Genomic DNA, 25248 nt, shown 5'->3' on the forward strand with positions numbered 1-25248 from the left:
AAGCCTTTGAGAGACTATAATGCACCAGGGAGATTATTAGGATAACTATAAGCAGGAATGTTTGGAATACACTTTGGAGCCATGGTCCCCCAGACCCAAATCAATCACAGAAAGACCCCATTGAAGGAGTCATCCTCTAAGCCAAGTGGCTTGCTTATTGCTCCTATGTAATTGAGTTTCTGCTTCCCCAGAAGCATATCTGTGCTATGTTAAACTCATGTAGAATAAAATAGTTTATCTACATTATATTCAATGCTGATAACTCTAAAGACATGCTTGTTTTAATTAATTCAACAAACTTTAACTACCTTTAATTCACCAAAGGTTGTCCAGATCATGTGAACTTGAAAAATATTTGGATTAATTTGTGACCATTTTAGAACTTCCAGTCCTTACAAGGGCTTGTCTTAAAACCAACCAAAGAGCTCTCTTATAAACTAATTTTAGCTATACCACCCCAAGGTAGAAAAATATGACACATTTAGACATACATGTTGACATACTTGAACATACAGACAGAGAACCCAAACAGAGATATTATAGTTTTGATGTTTGTGGAGAAGACACCTAAGATTTGTATTTGTCCTTGACAGGTAACCTTATGGAAACTGCGCACTAGATTTTGGGACAGGGTGCTTCTATAGCCATTTGTATTTTTAAAAGGCCTCTTCCACTCCCTTTTTTTTCTTCAGTTGTAGGCTAGGGATGACTTAAATGAGAGTTCCTAGAGAGGTGACAAGCCTTTTGAAATAAATAGGGGAGGTTTTGGGATTGGAAGATTTTGAATTATTATTGGAGCTACACCTCTGAAGTAGCTAGATTTAGCTACTTTAAAAGACTAGATTTGCAAAAAACAAGGACAATTGTTCTTAATTCCTTAAAAGAATTGGGTTGCCACCTAAGTGATGTCAAAGGACTAACAAACCCATTCCCCAATGTCAGAATGTTTTTTTTCTTGCCCTTTGGGTACATTAAGATTAGGGAGAAAGTCCTTAAAAAATCCTATTAGGCTGTCAGTATCAGCTTTCAATTTGGAGGTTATTAAATCCTTTGAAACATCTTGTTTCAGCCAGAACAGTCATTATTTCTGATAGTATCAGACAACTTCATGGACCCAAAAGGCATCCTCAAAAACAGTGAAAATGATATTATCTTTACAAGATTTAAAGTCACTCCCAAAGATAGGCAAAGAAAGAACCTACAATCAGACAGACAGAAAGTCAAGCCATATCTCAGACAGAAAGTCAAGCGTATCTCAGACAGACAGAAAGTCAAGCCATAAGTGAGCATGTAAGAAGGCAATGGCTATTGAACAAGGATCAACAACAAACTCGTCTGGACTTGCACAGGAAGGGGCAGCATGAAATTTTATTTCTCTCTCTCAACTTTTCTCAGGAGGTAATCTATTTCCAAAAACTTTTGAGGATCTTCCCTGGGTTTAAAACAAAATTTTAACTATGGCCCTTAGTTCAGCCTTTGACCAAGAAGTGAACAGGTATCTGAAAAGGATCATCTATACCTCAGGTGGTCTTTATCTTATAAGGTAACTGTTTAACAGTCTCTATAAACAACAAGGCAGATGGAACAAAACTAGAATGAGTATTCAAATGGAGGAGAGAGAGAAGCTGGAGTTACATCACTCCTATACGTCAGTCTTAGTGTTTCATTTTAGGTACATTTTACCTCTTTGATTCTTCCCTAGCCTTTGCAATGAATCTTTCAGTGAAACTATTATGGAATTTTGAAACCTTTTGGAGGCTTCTGCATGCCAATTAAAATGTTATCCCATTATGTGTGTTTAATCTGGGAACCTTTGCTTTCAAGTGTACTTCTTAAATGAATTTACCTAATTGGAACATTCCCCGTAATGGCCATTGTAATTCTAAGCTGTATTTAGTAGATTTTGCCATCATGCTAGATATCTGAAACTCCTGGGACTATAGTTCTGATACATAAAATAAGCAGGTGTGCCAAAAAATAGCAATGCTCAACTATCTCTATATAAAGGACCCCATTTATTTTAGCTAGGGAGGCCTTTTGGTTAACTCAGAGACACACCAGTCATCTCACAAAACTTTTGGGCTTCTGAGATACCACTCAGCAATAACTTTTACTGCATATGCACATTAACAGAAACCAGCAGAAACTGAGTTATTGGAACTGTGAACACCAGCAGTAACCAACAAACTAGGGACAGGATTGAACCAGCACCAGTCCCAAAAGAATGCAGACTGTGGACTGATTACAGACAAATGGAGAACTGTTGTTGCCACCAACAGTTCATGATATAGAATCTGGGGAAGGATTCCAAAGAAATAGGATTCCAAAGACCAGACTATCAGCAGTTCCAACATGGAATCCAAGGGAAAAATCAAGGGTTGGGGTTTAAGCTTTACTGCAGGATGGCCGAGAGAAGGCCTGTGTGCACCACCAACAATTCCCAAAATGGGCTAAACCAGCAGACTCCCTCCTAGAGGCTGCGGACTGGCTATAGGGAAGGGGTTAAAACAGTGAGGGATAAATAGGGACTGTGTACTGGACCTGGCAAAGGGAACTCAACATGGAATTGTGGACTGAACCAAGGGCTAAGGACTGGTGCTCTAAAATTCTTTTAAAATTTCTACATGGTTTTCACCCATTCTATTTAGTATCATAGGCATTTGTTGCTTTTTTGTGGAATAACACCTAACATCAATTGAGTGTCTACTAAATGCTTAGCACTTAACATGCATTCTCTCATTTAATCCTCATAGCCACCCTAAGAGGTATTATTATCTGCATCATTTTACAGACCAAGAAACTGAGGCTCAGAGAGGTTAAATAACTTACTCAAGATCACACAAGTAAGAGGCAGTAAGGAGCTACATTCAGTCCTAATCTAGAGTTTAAAGGCATGCAGCACCAGTTTCCCAGGAAAATGTTTTGTGACTATATCCCTTTACCTACTGTTTTAAGTCTCTGATGATCATGCCTGGTCTAAGACAGAAAAGGTAAGTCCTACCAAACACTTCCTGTGCATCTTTGTTTTAGTAATGAAGTCTTCAAGGCGGCTAACCATGACCCAGACTTAACCAATAGGTATCACGCCGGAAGGAAGCAATCTGGAGCAAAAGTCTGCGTAGCCTCTAGGACTAAGAATCTCAGTGTTCACTCTGGACGTGCCCACTTCTGCCACCTGATATGTCCTATTGCTCCACCTCTGATTTTTGGGCAGGATAAAAGCTCAGCCCACCGGAAAGACAAGGAGGGTGTCTTCCCTTAAGGAATTCGGCTCTCTCGTTTTATACGGATAAAACTGGTACTTAGATGGGTGAATTATGCTCAAGGACCTAGAACCAGCTAGTCCTAGTTCAGTCACCGGGTTTATCTCACTGAGCTTTGCTTCATCCTCAAAGGGGATAAACATAAATTAGCTCATTACAAAGAAACACCGAGATCAAGGTCTGGGACCTCAGAAAAACACAGAGGCAGCCCCAGAATAGGGTGGCGGACCCAGGAGAAGTCGTTCCGGTCCCCGGCCCCAATCTCAACCCGCCAACTCAGTCCCTGCCTCGCTCCGCCTCGCCTCCCTGCCGGGCTTAGTCTGCATCCCGGACTCTGGGCTCCGCCCCTCGGGGGCTTCAGCCAATCGGAGAGTCACGCCCTCGCCGGCAGTGACGTGCCCCGCCCCACAGCCGCGGGATTCAAACTCCCGGAAGCGGCGTCCGCGCCGAGGGTGTGACCGGGTGGAAGCGAGCGCCGCGCTTCGCCTCAGGCGCTGGGTGGCTGCGGGCGGGCGGCCTCGGAGGGTGGCCAGGGCCCGCAGCCCAGGGATCGAGCGGAACAGCGACGGAGGCAGGGTCGGCGGGGAGGTCGCGTCCGCGCGGACTCAGTCTGCCCCCTTTCCCAGGCGCCCGCGTCGTGCCGCGGACCCGGCTGAGCGCATCACGAAGTCGTTTCGATCCTTCCTTTCAGCTTCGCGGTGGGTATTATTATCATCATTCCCTTTCAGACAGGCGCAGAGGCCAAGGGTCTGGGCCGAGGTCTAACGTTCGTACTGCATTTTGCCGATCAGCAAGCACTTTGATGCCTAGTCTACAAACGTCTTCATTTTAGAGGTGAGAAAAAAGTGTTCGCAGTTTTTCTTTGCCTGTCTCCGCATGTGAGGTCTCATGTGACGGAGTTTGTAAGATTTGCCTCCACTTGTTGACAGCGTGGCCTGTAACAGGTGCCTTGCGCGGTTGGCTGGGTTGCAGCGTTTCTTTGGTCATCTGCCCAGCATGGCGTAGGTCACTTCAGCCAACCAATAAGTATTTTTTTAGCGACTGCTGTTAGACTCTGGGTGACAAAAATAATTCAAGCCCCTGAAACAACTGATGAATAAATAAAAAGAGCCGGTGGGGTTGGGAGGTAACAGTTGAGTACCATATCGTGTCCTGTGGACTCCATCACTTACTAGTGTTCACAGAGGGGAGGCTTCTTGAAGAAGTTGCAACTGGGCCAGGCAACGTTTGAACAGTGGGAACCCTTGAATATGGGCCTGAGTGGAATAGAAAAAAGTACAGGGGAAGGAGGTTGGCAGGACTAAATGGTTGGGAGCTGGGAAATCCTAGCAGTCTAGACCAGAAGCTAGAAACAATAGTCATTCACTGCAGGAGTTCTATGCAAAGGTCGGGTCTTGGCTCCAGTTATACTGATCTGTATAGTTCCACCATTCTGTGTTTCAGCCACATGGATGAAAGGTAGTTTTCTGTTCTGTCAACCCATTATAACAGGTCAACAGTGTTATATTAACAGAAGCACATAGGAAAGAACTCGCTGTGGTAGCAGGTTCTTGAGACACTGTAACCTTGTATTCGCCTCAATTGATTTACTAGTTATCTTAGTCTTGCACCTCAAAGTGGGCAAAAATCCAGGGCCTAATCTTACTACACTGATGGACAGTGACTGTAATGAGGTTTGTGGGGGGGACTTGGTGAAGGGGGAAGTCTAGTAAACATAATGTTCCTCATGTAATTGTAGATTAATGATACCAAAATGAAAAAAAAATCCAGGGCTAACTTTTTGATAGTCTCTTCAACTCAGTGTACCCAGTTCTAGTATATTCAAGCTCTCTGATTCCAATATGAATCACTCTAAAAGTCACTTCCACAAAGAGGCCTTCCCGTACTACCTTATCTAAATAGGTTCTCCTATTTTTACTGGTATCTTACCACGGTGCTTTTCATTTCCCACATAGCGTTTATTTTACATGAGAATCTATATTTGTTTCCTTGTTACTTCCTGCCTCCTTTACTAGATGAAAAGTTCCATGATGTAAAGGAACATGCCTTGTTTTGTTTCTTTTTGCCAATTTATTCCTAGCACCTATCATGCTGCCTGGTAAATTAGGCTCACCGATATTTTTTGAATACATGGATGGTCTCATATTCCTTTGGATTCCATAGTCATACCACTGTTATTTTATCTGGGGATCTAAGAGATGGGAAATGCTTTTTAACCTTCCTAATTAATTAGGGCTACTTTTATATATGCACAGTATGTTTCACTATATATTTTGCTCCTAGAGTTTATATTATATACTTCTAAATTATCATTTAACACTGTTAGCCGATACTAAGCTTCTCCCTACTTAATTTGACCCTTTTCTTAATCCCTGTCATTCCTGAATTCCTTGACTATTTTGCCTCTTTTTCCTATAAACTTCTCATATTGGATGATCTTCACATCTGTCTGCTGCACTTTCTCAGCTATTAAGATCTGAACTAAGCCTGTCTTATAAATCAAGACATATCATTATGTCAGAGAGCAACACTTCAGTGTCTATATACTCAGAATTGTATTATTTACCACTGGTTTTTGAAATTTATTCTTGGGTAAAATATGTCTTTGATTGTCATCTACTTCTTTCAGCCTTCATTTAATAGTTTAATCATTGGGTACCCCTCCATTTTTTTTAAATGAAACTTTCCTATTGAGGGATGACTCACATACAGAATACTGCAGAAAAAATAAGTGTACAAGTTGACATATTTTTAAAAGGTGAATATTTTCCATGGAACTACCACTCAGATTAAAATACATATATTGTTACCAGCAAGCCAGAAGCCTTGCACAGTCACTCTCCCATACCCTACTGGTTTGGCTATATCACTATATCATTTCTACTTAGATAGAAAATTCTTCTACTTAAGAAATAGGTTATTAGATCTTTGTAAAACTGAGATTTGGCCTTTTAAACTCAGGCTTCTAATTGTATTTTTATTTTTATAGACAATTACAGAGATGTCTTGCAAAAATCCTAAAGAGTTAATTAAAAGTAAATGGGGACTAAAACCTAGTAACTCCAAATCAGAAATTGCACTAGAAAAATTTAGGGGAGAAAGTACAGCCTTAAAAACATCGGTGGATGAAATCACAAGCAGAAAAGGAAATCTGACTGATAAAGACAGACACAGACTTCTGGAGGTAAATGGCTTTATAAATCCTTCAAATTGTAATAAGCTTTACTGTAGGAAATGAGAAAGTATTTTCCTAATAGTTATATAATCTAGTTTTTCTGTTGGTTCACTAAAGGTAAAAATCAAATCTAATCATTTCAAAGTGTTAAGTGGAATTCAAATTTTAATATGAATGTTAAAAACACTCATTTTTATCATGTATATTGACTGCTTTCCAAGTAATCTTTGTTTTCAGAGTTTTTGAGTTAAAATCATTACATATATACATTTGCATTCTTCAACTATCACATTTCCTAATTTGCAATATATTATGGTATGGTTGGCAAAGCAGTTAGTAATTTGTTAGAACTGGAAGAAATAAAAAATTTGATCATTAATTTGATTTTAATTTATCTTGCAAAAGTACTTTTATAATTCATACCTACAAAATGAATGACCTATATTAAATAGTATCATTAGATTCCTTTAAATTCTGTTTTATAGGTAATCATAAAACTGAATGATTTATTATTTTTTTAACAACACAAATTGAGGTAAATACTTACTCAAGTACTGAGAAATGGTCTATCACCAATTCCTAGACATAAAGATTATTTCAAAATCTGGTAAAGGAACCTAATAGCTTACCATGAGAGATCTCTTTCCAGTTCATTACACTTCTGGAGAGCAATGATTATTACAACTCTGTTCCTTTAAGATCAGTTGAAATAAATTTATGGTAACTTGTACTCATTTGTTCTAATTTTTCCCATTAAAGCTATACAGAACAAATCTCTTTTATCCAATTGACAGCTTCTCAGATTTGAGGAAATTGTGCTTCCTCTTACTTTTCTGTAAACCAAACCCCATTTTCTTCAGCTATTCTGGCTTCTTATCCCTGGTCACTTTCCTGAACACTTTGTGGTATGTCCCTATCTCTCCAGAGTAATGCACCCATTACTCTACACAGTGGCAAACAGGTTGAAATGCTAGTGTGATTTTCACTGATTGCTGTGCCCTGTGGAAGCCTAAAATTGTATGGGCTTTTTTTTTGTAACCATATCATACTGCTGCCTTATCTTCAGCCTGTGGCCCACTAAAATCCCCTCATCATTTTCACACAAACATCCAACTCAATTTCCCTTTTTTATATTTGAGCAACTAGTTCTCCCTCCCCCGGCAACAAAATACAAGTTTTTAGTTTTATGTTGTTTTTTACCTTAGCATGGAAAGTCATCCTGTTAACTTTTTCCATCATCTCTCTATCGGTGCTTTCTCCCTTATGCCAGCAGCAGTTTAATAAGCGTGCCTTCTCTCTTTCAAATCCTTGAGAATGTTGAATACTCCTTTGAAGATAACCTAGATTTGATACCAAACCATTTATTAACAAAAATAACTGTGTTTTTATCCAGCTGTAACATTCTGTAATTTGTAAGTTCTATTGCTTCAAGTTCATCAGTGAGCATATCTGTCTTGTGACTTCCTTTTAGCCTATAAGATTATTAGGACTGGTATGATGGAGGAGGGATGATTATTAGATACTCATGTGATGGTCAGTTTTTCTCTAGCTTTCTCTCACCACTCTTGACAGAATTGGTTTCTCCCTTCTGTGTCCATCTCCCATTCGTTGTATATACGTCTTAACCACAGCACTTACTGTATTGCATTAATGTGTTGGTTTACTTCTCTGTGAGCTCTCGGAGCACAAGACCATGGCTTCATCTTCTTTTGTGCCCTGGTATCTAGTATAAGGCTGACTTGGTATACAATAAACACTTCGTAAATGCTTATTATAGTATATTGTTTACTTTCATGTTTGACCTGGCTTTGTTCTAAGATTCTTCTTAGTTTATATCTAGAAAATTCAAGTGTTTGAAGCTGAAAGGGAGAAGTATGTTCGTCACCTCACAGAGAAGGACAAAGAAATTCAGCTACTCAGAGACCAGCTGAGAGCCAAACATTGTACTACTGAGTTGTTTGAACAGCTGGAAGAGAAGACAAAGGAAGGCGAAAGGAGGGAACAGCTGTTGAAATCCCTGTCGGAAGAGACAGATGTGTTGAAAAAGCAGTTGTCTGCTACAACTGCAAAACTTGCTGAACTTGAAAGCAAAGAGAGTACACTTCATTTATCACAGGTACTAAGAATTTCTTTAAACGCAGACTTTTTTTTCTTTCTGATACAATTTGTAATTCTTATGAAGAATGAGTTTATTAAAATCTGCTTGTCAAATGATTAAGCAGTATAGTATACAGTTGACACTTAAACAACACAGGTTTGAACTGCATGGGTCCACTTATGTGCAGATATTTTTCAATAAATGTATTGGAAAATTTTGGAAATTTGTTACAATTTGAAAAGATATTTTCTCTAGCTTACTTCATTGTAAGAATACAGTGTAATATGTATAATGTACAAAATATGTGGTAATTTATATTATCAGTAAGGCTTCCTGTCAGCAGTAGCCCATTCGTAGTTAGGTTTTTGGGGAGTCAAAAGTTAAATGTAGATTTTCAGCTTGCAGGGAGTTGGCACCCCTAACCCTCCATGTTTTTCAAGGGTCAGTTGTACTAATAGGTTACTTTTTTTTTTATAGCCCAGTACACTCTTCATAAGCAAAATGGTTAATATTGCTCCCTCCACATCCTGTGCCATTGTTTTGATCAAAGGAATATTCAGAATATAGAATCCACTGTGTATCTACAACAGCCAAAGAGATTTGTTGGGTTCTTTTTCCTGTAGTTTGTATCATGATGACAACGGGCTTCATTTTTTGGCTATTTTTCATATTGAAGAAACACAATTATAATACCAAGTATGCTTTTCGTGACTACATGTGCTTTTTTCTCCCCTTTTGTTTTAGAAAAGAAAGAACAAGGATTTGTAGGTAGGCAGATCTGAGTTCAGATCTTGGTTCTTCCACTTGCCAACTGCCAAACTCTGAACAGATTCTTTAATCTATCTAGCCTTAGACACAATGCTAGAATTCACATCTCCTAAGCCTCAGTTTCTACATTGGTAAAATCAGGATAAGAATACTGGAGATTAAATATGATAGTATATGTGAAGTGCCTGGCATATATAGTAAGATATAATCTCTGAGAGAGATAATGTTGCTAAAAGTCTTTGTACTTTATCTCCTTTAGGGTAGTCAGAATGATCAGAACTGCATTTATGTGTACTCTCATAGATGGGAAGTTTAGTATTTCTACAGATGAGTTCAAAGAGTTTGTTTTTCTAGAGAATTTCCAGGATCATGAAGCATTACAATCAGATCCAAAGTGATTGACTAAAACTTTTCCTTAAAGCTTCAGAATTAGTTTCACTACTTTTGAAGATGGAAATGCCAATCTTGGTAAAAATGATAATTTTTAAAGAATGTATTCATATAGTAATTGTGTGGCTATCCACTATTATTGTCTATTAATCAGCATGTCTAATTGCTATAACAACCAACCTCCAAAGCTGAGTCTCATACAACAAATACTTCTTTTTCCTTCCTGTCATCATCTAGTGCAGGCTGGCATGGAGGAGGCTTTGCTCCCCAGAGTCAGATACCCAGGTTCCTTCCTCCCATCCCTTAGGGTAGGCCCTCCTCCAGATCCTCTCTATACAGCTGTGAGCTAGAGAGCATCTGGAGGATTGGGAGGAGGGGAAGCAGGTTTGGGACCAGGCCTGGTATCAGCATATTTCATTTCTGCCCACATCCCACTGGACAGAATTCAGTCCCGCAGCCTCACTAAGGACAGGGAGGCTGAGAAATGTAGTCCACAGTGTGGCCAGGGGGAAAAGGAAAAGGGTTTGGGGAACGAACTCTGTCATAGTTTCCATCTAGAAGACTAAATTGAGAGGGAGAAAGGGCTGCACTAGGGTAAGTATCTAGAGCACCTTTTGAGAAAAAAAGTACTTTGAGTGTCCTTGGCAGTGTTCACACAAATCTCTTTTCTTATAACTGTTAAAAGACTGAAAAAATAGCTTTTCATGAGTTGAGTTTTTTTGGCTAGCCTGGGTACCTGACCACCTACTTTCTATTTTTTCATCTATGAGGAAGATGAAGAAAAAAAGAGAAATTATGTTTTGGATACCATATAAGCTGTATGAACTAATGCTAATAAATATTATCACTAATACAAGTATAATTCTAGAAAACAACCTTCACCTTTTATTTGAGAATTTAATATTTTCCTGATTTCATTTAAGTAGTCCATTTAATATTTCATTTACTTTGGTTCTGTCTCCTTTTGTGGAAACCACTGGGTTTTTCATATATACTGCGGTATTCTGGTGATCCTGGGGTCCAGAACACCTCAGAAGTCAAATTAGATGTGAAATCTCAGGAAGCTTCCAGGAGATTTTAATTCTCCTCTGGTCCCCATCACCTGACATGATAGTTCACCAGCATGTATTAGATCTGGATTCTGGGATGCCCATGTGAAGTGTACTGTATTGTGGAACTAAATGTAATGAGGAAACTTATATTGTTAAATTTATCTTGTTAACTAATATTAGTTTATTTACAGAATGTGGCTACAAGCTGCTTTAACTTATCAATGAATAATATTCAGGAAGTGGAAATACAGCTGAAAGATGTAAGTTCATTTCCCTTTTATTAAGTATGGCTAAAGAGGACTAATTCATTTATTCTTAAATTTCATGGAAACTGACAGCACTGATGCTCTAAGTTAAAAAAAAAAAATCTGTTGGGGAGATGGAGAATTGAATGGTTTGGGATCATCTCTCTAGGTTACTACCTTTAAGTCTCTTTCCAGACATTTAAAAGGGCCAGTTCCTTTAAGCATGGTCTCGGTTTTTCAGAGAGAGCCATAGAAATTTCTAGAAAGCCATAGAAATCTCACATCCTACCAAGACCTCAGTATTTCTTCTCCACCTAAATCTAATTTGCCCAACTACTTTATTATTATAATGTAATTTAATTTATTATATCTTCTCTTTGTCTATCCATGTAAAAGAGATACTCTTCACTTTAAAATTTTTCCCTTGGAACCAAGATTTGCTTTCATAGTTTGAAAAGGAAACACATTCTTTTTATACTCCGTATTTTTTTTCCTCTAGAATTTCATGGCAAAAGCTGTATTATTTCAAACTTATGTCTTAAGTGGATTGATGGATTTCATTGGGGATTGAATAAATTGAGGACATAGGACTATTATTCACAGTGTTTTTTCAAGTTTTAATATCAGATATACAAAGTATAAAATTCTTGATTTAATTATTAAGATAATAGGTAGGTATTTTGATTCCAGAAATATTACTGGCATGTCTACCATGATCTAAGCATACTCTTAAGATTCATTTTTTATTTCATCTAGCAAGTGTACCTTGAGGTCTAACTGATCTTCCACAGAAGAATTTAAATCTGTTGAGTGTCTGTTGGGGTACTGTAGTATCCTTATCAAAGTAATTTATCCAGAGTTACCAAAATTAAAAAGAAACATAATTTTTAAAGAGCTATTAAAAGAAGTTGTGTCATATGTTACAATGACCCTTATCATTCTGCATTTGTCAGTACCTACCCATTAGTTGCACATACCTATGAATAACTTGGCTTACACACCTCCTCCTCCCCCTCACTTATTCCAACCATGCTGGCTTTCTAGCTACTCCTTGCATACACCACCTTTTCTCTTTCTGTTGCCTCTGCCTGGAACACTGTTCCCCTGGTAACTTCATGACTCACTCCATCACCTCATTCAGGTCTTTACTCAGTTACACTTTCTTAGTGGGGAGGGTGGACCCAGAGGTTTTCCTGGCCAGCTCGTCTAAAATAAAAAATCCCAGACAATTCCTAGTCCCCTTCCCTCCTTTTTCATTTTCCTTTCATCACATCACATATTACCATTAAACTTACAATCTATTTTATTTACTTAACCTTGTTTATGACTCTTCCATTCGAATACATAGATTTTATGAGGGAAGGATTTTTGTGTGTTTCGTTCACTGCTTATCCTGGGGGTCTTGAACATTTGGAAGAATGACCAAATAGAATCTTGTGAAGTTTCTTGAATTTTACTTGTGTCTATTCTGGCAAAGTACCTGAAACTATATTCTGTTGTCTTAAACTTCTATGTAATTTTGAGGCTTCTCAGTGCTAACTGCTTCAAATACCAGCTGAAGTTATTTTTAGATAATGACAGTTCTTTTTTTGAATTAACTTTGAAATGTTTTACATTCATACCCATTCTTTTTATTCTGTTTTATTTTCCCAGCTTATTTAAGGATTGCACTGTGCTTCTCCACTCTGGTAAACTTACTTTTAAATGGTCTACACTGAGCAATGCCTCTCATACTTTATGTACATGAGTCTAAGGGATCTCTGGGGTAGGGCCCATGATTCTGCATTTCCAACAAGCTCCAGCCTCTGCTGCTGGTCTGAGGAACCGTTCACTTAGCTTTGAGGAAAAATAAATGATATAGCTGTGGTTGTCCCGTGCAGTCTCAGCGGATCTTTTAGACCAGGTGGAGAAGTAGGGAGCCAGAGAGCAACCTCACTCTCCCAGACCACACACTGCCATATTATTCGGCTTCTGAGAACTCAATATTTCCATCCATACTCCTCCTCCAAGCTCACACCAGACTTAGTGTAGAAGTTTGTGCACCTATTTTAAGAATCAGTATTTGTTATGGTAAAATAAACCAAAAAAAAACCTATGTTTACCTTTCTTGAGGCCTACCGGTATCATTCCTCAGCTACCATTTAGGTCTGGCTGACATTTTAAAATCACAGGGAGTTAATACTATAAACATTGTTCAGTGAGTGACTTTCAAACCAAAGAGCTTAAAAGGCAATTTAAAAGGCATTGTTTTGCTCTTAATTTTAAAAAACTGGTTTTTAAACGTAAAATTTAGGGAATATGAATAATAATTATTTAAAAAATTTTTTCTTTAGAAAAATGATTCCAGTTTACAGAAAAGTTACCAGAATGAAAATGGTACATAGAACAACACCCATGTGCTCTACCAAAGTTTAACCATTGTTAACATTTTGCCCCATTTTACAACCCCCCACCTTTTAATCTGCACCCACCCATACACATACCACATACTTTTTTCTGAACCATTTGAGTACTGCATGTATCCACCACCCTTTAAATATGTGTATACACATACACTCCAATACATATATAAGCACATATCTATACTTTGTGTGTGTATGTGTGTGTATATATATATTCCAATGTATATTCCTAAGAATGAGGAGATTCTCTTACATAACTACTGTAGATAGCAACTTTAATTAATTTAACATGGACACTATACTTCTCTGTAATCCATATTTCAGTTTTGTCAATTGACCCATGTTTTTTATTCCTCTAGTATAGGCTAATTCTTAAATCTACATTGGAATTTTTGCCTAAGGAATATTTAATGGAGCCCTGTCAGTTTAGAAGGGAAGGAAGAGCTTTGGGAGCACTCCACAGGGCTTCACTTTTGCCCACTGTTTCATATTTTTTATTGATAATTTGGATGGAACTATTAAATGCATGTCTTAACAAATGTGTAGAGGACACAAAGCTGGAAGAGATAATGAATGCTATGATGATTCTAAAGATGCAAAACGGTATCAACATTTACTGATAGCTATTGTTCAGGAGAAAGAAATTTTCTCTACCTTTCAAGGTTCCTGTAGCTACTCGAAGGATCACATTGACATAAGACAGATTAATAGAAGGAAAAAAAACCTAAGTTTAATTATATACATATGGGGAGGCCACAGACACTGATCCCAAAGACAAGGAGAATGAGGTATATGTATGTGATCCTGAACCAAGGAGAGGTGGGTAAGGATCTGAGACTGCAAAGGAAGAGGAAAGTAATTCACAGGAATATATGAAAACAGTAAATGTTTGGTAAACAAAATACTCGATAGGCCATACAGAAACAATGGAGCAACAGAGAAATTTTAACAGTCTTTAACAGAAAGAAAATTTAACAGCCACATCCCTCCCAGTCTACCACCCCTAGTTTACTTTATAGTATTGCTAGTATGGTGATAGCTCTCCTGAAGTAGTTCCTCTATCTAAATTCTTTTTATGCAGTTGTGAGGGGTGGGAGGTCAAGGTATCTTCCTGAATCTCTTGGGTTTTGATGGTTTTTAGCCCAAAATAATGCATGTCACAATGGCACATCTTGGGGCTGCCTGCCCTTGGTCACTACACCATCAAACCCATTTATTAGTGGTACTATTAAGAGAAGAAAGTAGATGGCGTAGAGTCAGTTAAGTCTGGAATATAGAAATGTTTACTGCTTTACTGGAGTAACATCACCATCATGTGGCCTGTTAGAATATTGCCTCTGAAATCTTAAACCTATGTAGCTGTGCTCATACTTAACATAATGTATGGATGGGTTCGTTCAAAAGAAGGTAATTTGCATAAGCATCCAAAATTGACTTAAGTTACTTATATTAAAATGTTTCTTAAATATGGGCCAATTAAAATTTGGTTTAAAAGTAGATATCTTTAGCATCTAACAGGTATGATTTATAAGTATTTGAATATGTGCATACTTTTGAGTCATGCAACACTACCTCTCTTGGCAGCTAAATTTGAGCATATAATACAGAGTCTCCATTTGATAAATGAATACTTAACCTGAGTTTATAAGCCCTTATACAAACTGGGTGAGTGATCCCAGTTGGGGATTTTTAATTGAGTTCTAAAACATGTAAAGGATGAAAATTGGAGGTAAAGAGAGGGGCATTTTAAGATTGATTCTCTGGGAAGCAGACACTGAAATGAAGGTAAGGATGCAAGCAGTCGATGGGGAGCAACATCTGTGAAAGCAGAAGTAATAGGATTGGGCAGGGCCACTGGCAGGCCAGGATGCAGACCTTGCAGAGCCTCTGCCCACCCCATGGGGAGCTCGTGAGCAGAGCCCTATTTAGGTTCAGCTTTTTCTTAAGGGTATCTGAGCAACGCATCTCCACTTCTGCCACAGAGACATTCTAGTTTACAGAGAATGAGAGGGACACAGACACAAAGCAAGTTTTGTATAAAAGGCAGCAGACAGATGAACTTACCCCATGTAAATGTGACTTCACCATGTTGTCAGGTATTCTGAAGGTATGTGATATTAGATTGTATTTCTGTGTCACAAGCCATACAGTGGTGGTCTAGAATTATGCTATTATATGAACCGTAAGAGTTTATGTGCTGGAAAAAAACAATATCATTTGGGCTCCCTTGTACCTTTTAGGATTTTGTTTATTTTATTATTCATTTGCTTTCCTTTTCACTCTGAGGCTCTGGAGAAAAATCAGCAGTGGCTTGTGTATGACCAGCAGCGAGAGGTCTACGTAAAAGGACTTCTAGCAAAGATCTTTGAGTTGGAACAGAAATCAGAAACAGCTGCTCATTCACTCCCACAGCAGACAAAAAAGACTGAGTCAGAAGATGCTGGTATAAAAATGTTCTATTGGGATAGGGCTGCCTGACATTTTCCAAAAGGGGAGATGCATCAAATTTAGGTTCTTAAAAATGTGTGTAAGAAGTAAAATAAGCAAGTCTTCTAAGCTCTGAAATAAGAAATACCATCTTAGCAAGTCTGTTTGATGTCCCATTGTTTTCTAATAAAATGAGTTTAAGGCCCAGGGTACAGGGATCTCTGGCAGCTCTGAAGGCGCATTAACTTGTCTGCCCATTGTGTCCTCCCCCACCTTCAAAGTTCTGCCCCAAGAGCCGGCCTTGTCTTTTCACTTGGATTCCCTGTCACTTACTCATTTCAAACCCAGGAGAAAAACTACATGTTCTGATGATTCTGCAGCGACTGAATCTCACCTTAGAGTTGAGATGAAGTTTCTTGTGAATGATGCAGTCTTTCTGCCAAATGCTTTGCATCTTCCCTAACTTTGAGTTTTGAAAGAACCCTAAGAGATGGGGCAAGCAGGGTCATTATTCTCACTTTACAGAGGGGATGTACGTTCAGCAGGTGCAGGTAGCGAACTAGGAGAAGACAGGAAGCCCCCACATGCAAAGCACTTGTCAAAAGACCAACAGCCCTAACCAGACTGAAGCCTGGAATTATGTAAAGAGGCTAAAGAAAGACAATTAAGCCTTCAAAGTTTGGAGCTTCACATTTGAATGTTTAAAATTAAGCTAATGCTTACATATTAAAGGAAATTCTCTAGAGATAATTCAAAGCTGCTTATCCAAAGGGGACAAATTTACTATTGTAGGCTTTTATAAGTTTATTACACATTAAAGTAGGATTTTAGTTATGTGCTAAGTCTTTTTTTCCTTTGGCAATACACTTTTCTCTGTGTATGTGTGTTAATAGCACAGAAAGGCCCTGCCCTACGTTTCCCATCCTATTCTAATCTCTATTTCCTCCTCCCATCAGTGCTGCTACTTTTAACATTTCTATTTTTGGTTTTGGTAATTATCTCTGTATCTATAAATGGTGAACTCTATTTGTTGGTTTATCTTCTTTGGACATTAGTGATTCCCCTCTCCATAGACTAGTTATATTACTGTTTTCAGTTCTTCTATTTATTAGTTTTTTTAACTTCAAATAATATACCCTAACTTCTGTTTCTTCTTCTGTCAAATACCTAGTCTATCTCTTGACTCCTCATTATGTAAGATGAGGAAATAATGTAATCTTGTTTAAAATAGAAACATATTTATATTTAACTTCTCAGGAATATTATCTGTTTTATAAAATGAGTTGTGCCTGATGTTTGTCATAGGTTATCTTCAAGAAGAAAAGCAAAAATATTACAACTGTCTCTTGGCAGATGCAAAAAAAGATCTTGAGGTTGAACGACAAACCATAACTCAATTGAATTTTGAACTTAGTGAATTTCGAAGAAAGTATGAAGAAACCCAAAAAGAAGTTGAAGATTTAAATCAACTGTTATGTTCACAAAGAAAGGCAGGCGTACAACATTTGGAAGATGATAGGCTTAAAGCAGAGAAAATACAAAGGCTCAAGGTAGAGAACGATCTTGCTAGGGAAAAACTTGAAAAAGAGAAGAAGAGATCTGAAGAGCTCTTATCTCAGGTGAGCCCAGCCAAGGTGTGCCGTGATTCAGACTCAGCATTTTCATCGTGGTGACTAAGTGTTAGGGACTATTTTAACCACCAGGGAGGCAGCAGGGAACAAAACAAGTTCCTGCCCTCTTGTGGGAATTCATATTTAGAAGGGAAACTGGCCATGAATAAGTACAAACTAAAGAAAGTAAAGCAGAGTAGGAGGACAAAGAGAAGTTGGGGGGCGGTGGAGGCCTCACTGAGAAGGTATTTATTTGGACAAAAACCTGGTGCCAGGGTGGGAATACTCTGCTGGGGGCGGCGCTCACATGCGCAGACGCTCTGAGGGAGGGGGCAGGTGAGCGGGGGAAGCCAGAAGAGGTGAGGGCAAGAGGGGAATCGTGGGGGGATGCCCTCCATATTCTCATTGTAGTCACTGCTTTATGCTAGAATGTTGGTCTCATTAATGCTGCAGTTGCTAAGCTAGGATTATTAGAATTCAGTACTACTTCAGAAGAAACTAATTTCAGTTTTGCTTGGCAGCATGGAATAATGGAGGAAACATTACTTGAGGTCAATACTTGGTCTCTAGTTCAGGACATGTATGTCCTTAGGAAACTCAGCTAAACTTCTCTGACTTGCAGGTCATTCGTGTGTCACATTAATAATAATAATAATACCTTCTTAACTCATAAGACTTCTATGAAGGTCAGCTGAGAGGATGTAAAAGTGCTTTGTAACTGAAAGGGCTAGGTAAATGTTAGCTGTTGCTACTGTTAGAATAGAAATTTTAAATCCTCCAAAGGTTGAGAGAGGGGAAAAATGGTCTGTAATATTTGCCCTCTTAGTCTTTACCACCCTCACTTCTGCCTGCTAGTGTGTGAAGTGATACTTACAAAAGATTAAGCAAAAATGATTAAGAATTTTGCTCCAACTCTGTACCAAGGAGTGAAGGCTCTGCCACCTGTGTTGTCCTACTGGGAAACATTAGATGTCAGGACTTCCAGAAAAGTGGGCACGTTCACTGCAGAGGTCAGTGCTGTTTATGAGCTCTCAGCCTGTGCCTCGGGAAATGCCCAGCCCAGGTGGCATTGCTCAGCTGCTTACATAGGCAGCCATCAAACAGCCAGCTAGAATGACTCACCGATTAGCAGGTGGTGTTCCAGGTGGAGATGTGAGACTTGGGAGCCTCGTGCATTCCAGGTGAAGCGATAAGAGATGTGACCTGGTGGCTCTGTTTACCTTGTACAGGTCCAGTTTCTTTACACGTCTCTGCTAAAGCAGCAAGAAGAACAAACAAAGGTAGCCCTGTTGGAACAGCAGGTACTCACTGGGGTTGCTCCTAAATTCAGTTTAACCCATTAGAAAATGGAATTTTCCACATGTTCACACTTTTCTATGAAAAACAATTAACTAAGTTGCAAAAAATGTTCCTAAAAAGCTTTAACAAAAAATGTTTAAAGTGACTATTTGTGCTAACCATATATTCCTGTTACTGGCTGTAGCTTAATATTGGATCCTCTGAGGTGAGATGGCAGTTTTCTTGACAGGTAGATAGATGTTTGCTTTGACAAATTTTATTCTTCCCCAAATGGTTTCTTAGTTCCTACGGTGGCCTAACAGCTACCTTATAACCTCAAGTAGAACTCAAAGAGACACCATTTGTTTTCAGAATATAGACCAGAGCCTTTTAGTGTATTCCAAACACTAAAGAACAGTCATCTCTTTCTCTTCTCCCACTTCCCCATGTAAAGGGGAATGCAGAGGACAGATTCCAACTAGCAACTTCTTAAGCTGCTCCTCACTCACCTATAGCTTTGCTCTTTGGATAAACAGTATCATCAACCATAAGCTTCATTTATCAACATCTTACTTGCTCAGATGAATTCTTGCTCTGATGATATAACAAATGTTTGCCTCTTGTGCTAATAAAAAATGCAGACATTCAGTCAAGAGACTCAGACAGTATGTACTAGCTGTAATTATCTTGTCCTGGGCATTTTTTGCAGATGCAGGCATGTACTTTAGACTTTGAAAATGAAAAACTTGACCGTCAAAATATGCAGCAACAATTACATGTAATTCTTAAGGAGCTCCGAAAAGCAAGGAGTCAGATAACACAGTTGGAATCCTTGGTGAGTCTAGAATGGTTAGCCTAAAACTTATTTTCTTCTTTCTCCTGCTATCTTTCCGTTTATATGTCAAACCAGTTCCCAGGCTAGGAGAATGCAGCTTAAAGAACTGCTGGTTCTCAAATCAATAGGCAGTGTCTCATTTGAAGCAATTGCCCTTTGAGCATCACTTCATAGCACTAGAATGGGGACATGTGTTTCCTGGTAGTGATTATATCACCAGTGCATGGGCTCACCCTCCCCAACTCACCCCCAGCCCACCCACAGTGGGCGCTGTCCTAGAGGCACTCATCAGTGTCCAGCCCTGGGGGAGGAGAGTGTAAGCGAGGGCAGTTGTAAATCCTGAACTGAAACTATGTTTTTTGGTTTAGAAAGGAAGAAAGAAGTGCTGTTGTTAAGAGATAATGGACTATTACCACTAATACACTTGTAGCCATATTGAGCTAAGCACATTTTGTGGGTTACCAGGAACACATAATCTTTTAAACATAAACCTTTTAAATACTGTTTCTCTAAGGAAATGGTTTTTGACTTACCTATTGTCATGTTACTAATAAACTTTTGGACCAAACCTGTTAGGGTCTGTGCTGTGTGTGCACATCCCATTGGCACATATTTTATGTATTGTCCTAGTACTGCAGAATATTTGCCAGTGGTGAAATGTTACAAATGGAATTCCTCAGTTTTCAAAAGAGAAAAAAGCAATTGTTAAAAAAAATCATTTGTAAATTCTTTATGAATAAAAAACAAAATACATTTTTGACTCTGTTCTTTAGTATGCTGTTGATTTTTGATCATTTATAAAATTTGCACTTGACATAATGCATTTTTGTTAGTGACTGTTTTTCAAAGTATAGGAAATCAGAGGTTATATGAAAGAATCCATAATTTTCCTGTACTTCTTTTGTGTTCCTGTTGCCCATCATCATCATAGGATGCTATAAAATACTCATTCTTAAGCTTTACTAACTCTTTAAAGTTCCTCGGAAAAAAAACAAGAAAAATTAAAGTCACAAAGGTATACAGTATCTTAGTCATTTCTGTGTATAATCTATTTGTACTGCTAAAGTTCTTTGCTGCTATTAATTCCATGTAGTTTTTTATAGCTGAAGTTGCCCGTCTTGCAGAACTAGCAGATTTTTGTTAGCTTTGTACATAGTCAGTCCTACCTTTACATTTTAATACATTTTTTCCATATGAACACCCAACCCTGGTACTTCTGAGTACTTTATTACCACCTCATATTTACCAGCATAATACCAATAAGCAGAGATTCGAAAGAAAAGCCATCTGCAGGGCCGAAGCAGCTGGAGTATCTGTGGAGCAGTTACAACTGTTGAACAGGAGGCTTTATATACAAACCTTGTTCATTTGACATTTATTTTTCAGAAGCAGTTTCGTGAGCTTGCCTTCACAGAGCCACTTGTGGCTGTCCAAGGAGAGGCTGAAAGCAAAGGGAAAGTCGCCTTACCGAAAAGCCCCGTTGTGGCACTGAATGAAAGCCTGGTGGAATGTCCCAAGTGCAATATACAGTATCCAGCCACTGAACACCGAAACCTACTCCTCCATGTTGAATACTGTTCAAAGTAGCAATGTAGTTATTCTTTGTTTTTGTGCCAAAAAATTCAATACTGTATCTTATGTTAACTTATGGACATTTTGAATTACTGATTTTACCTCTTACATAAGAAACTGCCTATCTACCTTTGAGACTCTGGCATTGGAGTCAGTCATAGGCTGCTCTACATTTTCCCTGGCAATAAGGCTGCCCTGAGATGCTTCATCTTCAGGCTTAAGTGACAGAGTGTGGAGAGCAGCATCTGTGAGATGACTGACATTTTGCACTGTGAAAGTACATGATGGAGAAAACATAGTTCAGCTTATTGCTTGTGGGTTAAAACTGTTGCACCAGCAAACAGATATCTTCTGTTTCATGGGTTTTTAAAAATCAAAGGTAATTACCCAAGGGTCTGTATTAGCATTTTATATCCAAATAGTAAGCCTACAATTGTGATTTTAGTGTCCATTGTTAAAAAAGGATGGTGATATTGTCTTATGTTTTTTTTCCTTGCTGTTATAGAGCAGTTACTAGGAAATTTGAGAATTTTCTTACTCTTTATTGCTGCTTACTGTTGAAACTAAACCGAGCTATGTTCAAAGCACAAAGCAGATTCTGCTTAAGGAATACTTCTAAGTAGCCCCAAAGGATGTTTTCTCTCATATTAACTGACTATAACTTTAACTTGAATTTCATTAGCACATGTTGTTCTGCTCAAACTGTTAAAATGAATTTTAACAAAACCATCTAACCTTTTCATTATATCTGCAGGCATTTTATTTACTTATTTTTGGCACTCTTACTTAAAGTTGAGCAATGTAATGAGCAGGTGTTTGCTTTATCTAAGTGTATATTTTACATGTGTGTAAACCCCAAAAAATTTTTTGTTCATGTTGTTTAAAAATACTTAACACTGGGCTACTGTTAGTAATATGAAGGAGAAAATAATAAAATTATTTAATGTGTTTAGTTTATATAGCTAGTTATTCTAAGATACTAGCCTGAGAGCAATGCCTAAGAGTTGCAGTTTAAACTACAGTGTATAGTACTAAGGTAGTTAAGGATATATATTGGTGCCAAAAACTATGTGAAAGGTGTAGAAAACCCCCACAACCACTTAAAAAGAAAAAAGATATTCTTCAGTCTCAAACTCTGAGTCAACTCCAAAGCCCATCTTCTCTCTACCCTGCCAGAAAACCTTTTTGAATTCTCTAAACTTAGTAGATGTAAGTTATCTCATAACCAGAATAATGAGATGTTCTTAAGTTAAAGAGAAAATGACAGAACACACCATCTGGCTTCTTCCATCTCTCTGGCCTGAGAATTTCTACCTTGGCGAACCCTCTACCTGTTCCACAAATCCCTGCTATGCCAGTTCCCCAACATCTTTCATTTAATTCTCCAAACATTTATTAAATGCCAACTATGTGCAAGGCTCTGGGCCAGGTATTAGTGACACAGTGTTAGTAAAATGCAGCCCCATCTTCATCATCTAGTAGAAGAGACCAACATTTACAAAGAATAGTAAATACATGATAAGAAGTGCTATAAACAAGGTATATATAGGATAGAGCTTATTTAAACCCTGCCTTATTCTATAAAGATTGAAGGTCTGACTCATCAAAGATAGAAATCTTATCCTAGGATGAATTGAAAAAGCAATAGTAAAACAAGACTAAGAAGCAAACTGGAGCCACTCATAAGGGTAGACCGCCTGGTAGGCCATGGTGTGGTGAGAGGAGTCCTGAGCCCAGTACTGAGCCCAGAGAAACAATCTGTACACCATTCACACGACTTAAACATACAGCTCATTTTCAAGAGAAAGACCACGACAGCAACCCTGGGACTGAGACTAGAAAGATTTCTCCAGGGGTACCTTCACAGGAAAGAAGCCGTGTAGGTAGAGGTCCACAGCCTCAACAACCTGGCTTTAAACAGCAGTGAGTTCCACTCTTCCGATTTCTAAAGTGTTCCGGGTAGGGGGAAAAAAAGTCACGTGCGGATGCTCTTTCAAAAGTAGCCTCTGGCTTACCCCACAACAAATTTTAAAATTGGGAGTCAACTTGAAAGTCCCCTCTGACAGGACTTGGAGGTCTTGTGAATGAGGCACCCAGCAGCCAGAGATGGTGGAGGCTGGAAAATGGTGCCTTCACCCAAAGGGGGTGCAGCTGCTCAGCTCCAGCCACTGTCTTAGGTGTATGAGACCAGCTGATCTTCCAGACTTTCCAAGAGAAATCGAGTATTTAAATGTGAAATCTTCCAATTTTTAAATTGGGGACAAATTTTTAAAATTTAGCCCTGAGTGGGCCAAACAACATTTGCAGTTTGTAACCTCTGTTTAGAGCATCAGAATGGGACAAAAGGCGCAGGAGTTAGCTCAGCCTGAAATGGTCAGGAAGCTAAGGCAGGCTGGCTGTCCTGCCTCCTCTCTTAGGACTGAGGTCTCCCAAGTCCAGTTCAACCAAACAAGCACTGCCCGAGGGACACTGAATATGCCTCTCCCTGACCATTCCCTTCCATCTGCCATCTTCGTGGCTATACTTTCTGAATAGAACTAGCTGGCTGCCAGTGTTTGCTTGCTACCCTCTGCATCCCAAACCCAGCAAATGAGGAAATGTCAGGCTGGAAGGGAACTCGGCGATCATCTGCTCCAACATTTTTGGTCCAGGAAATCACTTGACCCTTGGAGTGTGTTGAAAATGTTGATTCCCTGGGCTCCTTCCCAGATCTCAATCAGAATGTCTGGGGGCATGGAGTGGCTAGTGTTACTGACAAACTCCAGCCTATTCTAGAGTTTTACTGAAGATTGAGAACCACTCATTCAGTCCAACCTTGACTTCCTGATGAAAAAGAGTCCCAGAAAGGGGAGTGACTTACACAGGTCACACAGTGAGTTTGCAGAAGAGCTAGGGAGGCCCAGGCTCCCAAAGGCAGTGTTGTGAGAGCCCCTACCATTTTGGCTTAGGTGTCATGATTCCAGCAAATTACTCTTTCCAAGGTCCCCAGTGCTCTGTCTTCCTAAAGGAAATCCAGTGCTTCGTTGGCCTGAGTCTCTATTTTTCCTTTTCCTCTGTGCTGTGCTGTCTGGTTCAATCTATTTTGGCTTTGGATGGTTGAGTGGGAAATACGAGCAGACATCCAGTCAATCTAGTGGAGGCACCCAAAAAAAGGGGGGTCAGGACCAGGCTAGGGGTTTGCACAGAATCTGGAGAGATGATGAGGAAAGGGAAAAAGAAGACTGAGCCCTGGGAGCATCCTGTGGTCCAGAAGTGGACAACGCTCAGAAGAATCAAATTACTGCAATGTCTCCCAAACTAAGCAACTAGAGACTGAAGGAATGGCATGTACTGAAGAGAATGAGTTAGTATCTGATAATAACCACTTTCTTGCCTGCCGGACTCACTATATTAATTGAACCCCAGACCCAGCACATCTTGCACTAGTTTTAACAGGTATGAAATCTCACCCATTTCAGGGGTTGTCCAAGGCACTGATTTCATTACTTGATTCAGCAAACATTTAGCCCACCCATAACAGGCAAGGTGCTATGCAAGGCACTAGAAGTGGAGGCTAGAGTGCAGCAGGACCCACCTTAGACAGAGCCAAAGCAAGGAGGACATCGACACTGATTAGTGGCAGCACAGTGAGGGAAATGCCCCATCTGAAGTCACCCCACAGTTGAGAGAGGAGAGGCTTTTGAAGGAGGCAATGACCGAGCTAGGCTTAAGAAAACAAAGAATCAGGTTTTAATAGTGTCTGTTCCTGGACTTATGTTGAAAGTGAATCAATTAGCAGAGCTTAAAGACAACAACCTATGTTTTATTGGTCACTTTCAGATGACAAAGGATGAGGGTGTAGAGGAAAGGCAGTAGCATGCATCCAGATTCTGATACAGAAAGGTGTTCCTTCACAGCCTAGTGACTTGATGTGGAGAGACACATGGCTGCAAAGATACAGAAAGCAGACTGTTTTAAATGCTAAAACATCAGAGGAGATAATAAGCTAAAGGTTTTCACGAAAGAGAAGAAAAAGACTTAGGAAAAAGTCAGCTTTGCAGTTTGACTCACAGATATTGCAGAACTATACACCTAAGCTACCTTGCATAGATTATGAAGGTGTGCATTTTCAACTGATTTTTGTAAGGCAGAGG

General features: G+C 39.1%; 1 protein-coding gene across 2 annotated transcripts; it reads left to right on the plus strand.

Annotated features, from left to right (window-relative positions):
- The first annotated feature begins 3705 nt into the window (after positions 1-3705).
- CEP55 (centrosomal protein 55) lies at positions 3706-22057 on the plus strand. Of its 2 annotated transcripts, XM_057506101.1 has the most exons (10): positions 3708-3839; positions 3955-4097; positions 6253-6447; positions 8279-8554; positions 10938-11006; positions 15680-15836; positions 17126-17439; positions 18660-18731; positions 19418-19543; positions 20930-22057. In XM_057506101.1, the coding sequence occupies exons 3-10, from the start codon at positions 6265-6267 to the stop codon at positions 21128-21130; spliced, it is 1398 nt and encodes a 465-aa protein (XP_057362084.1). In that variant the 5' UTR covers positions 3708-3839; positions 3955-4097; positions 6253-6264; the 3' UTR covers positions 21131-22057. The 2 variants fall into 2 exon arrangements, with proteins under 2 accessions (XP_057362083.1, XP_057362084.1); XM_057506100.1 differs by having other exon boundaries at positions 3706-4097.
- The last annotated feature ends 3191 nt before the right edge of the window (positions 22058-25248 follow it).

The sequence above is a fragment of the Manis pentadactyla genome, chromosome 8 (assembly GCF_030020395.1).
Source record: "Manis pentadactyla isolate mManPen7 chromosome 8, mManPen7.hap1, whole genome shotgun sequence".
Lineage (NCBI taxonomy): Eukaryota > Metazoa > Chordata > Mammalia > Pholidota > Manidae > Manis > Manis pentadactyla.

What these genes read in the sequence shown, in the direction of transcription:
- CEP55 (XM_057506100.1), top strand. Translation starts at nt 6,265, where the DNA reads ATGTCTTGCAAAAATCCTAAAGAGTTAATTAAAAGTAAATGGGGACTA. An exon ending in ACAGACACAGACTTCTGGAG is followed by an intron (nt 6,448 to 8,278) that starts GTAAATGGCTTT and finishes GTTTATATCTAG; the next exon opens with AAAATTCAAGTGTTTGAAGC. An exon ending in GACTGAGTCAGAAGATGCTG is followed by an intron (nt 15,837 to 17,125) that starts GTATAAAAATGT and finishes TGTTTGTCATAG; the next exon opens with GTTATCTTCAAGAAGAAAAG.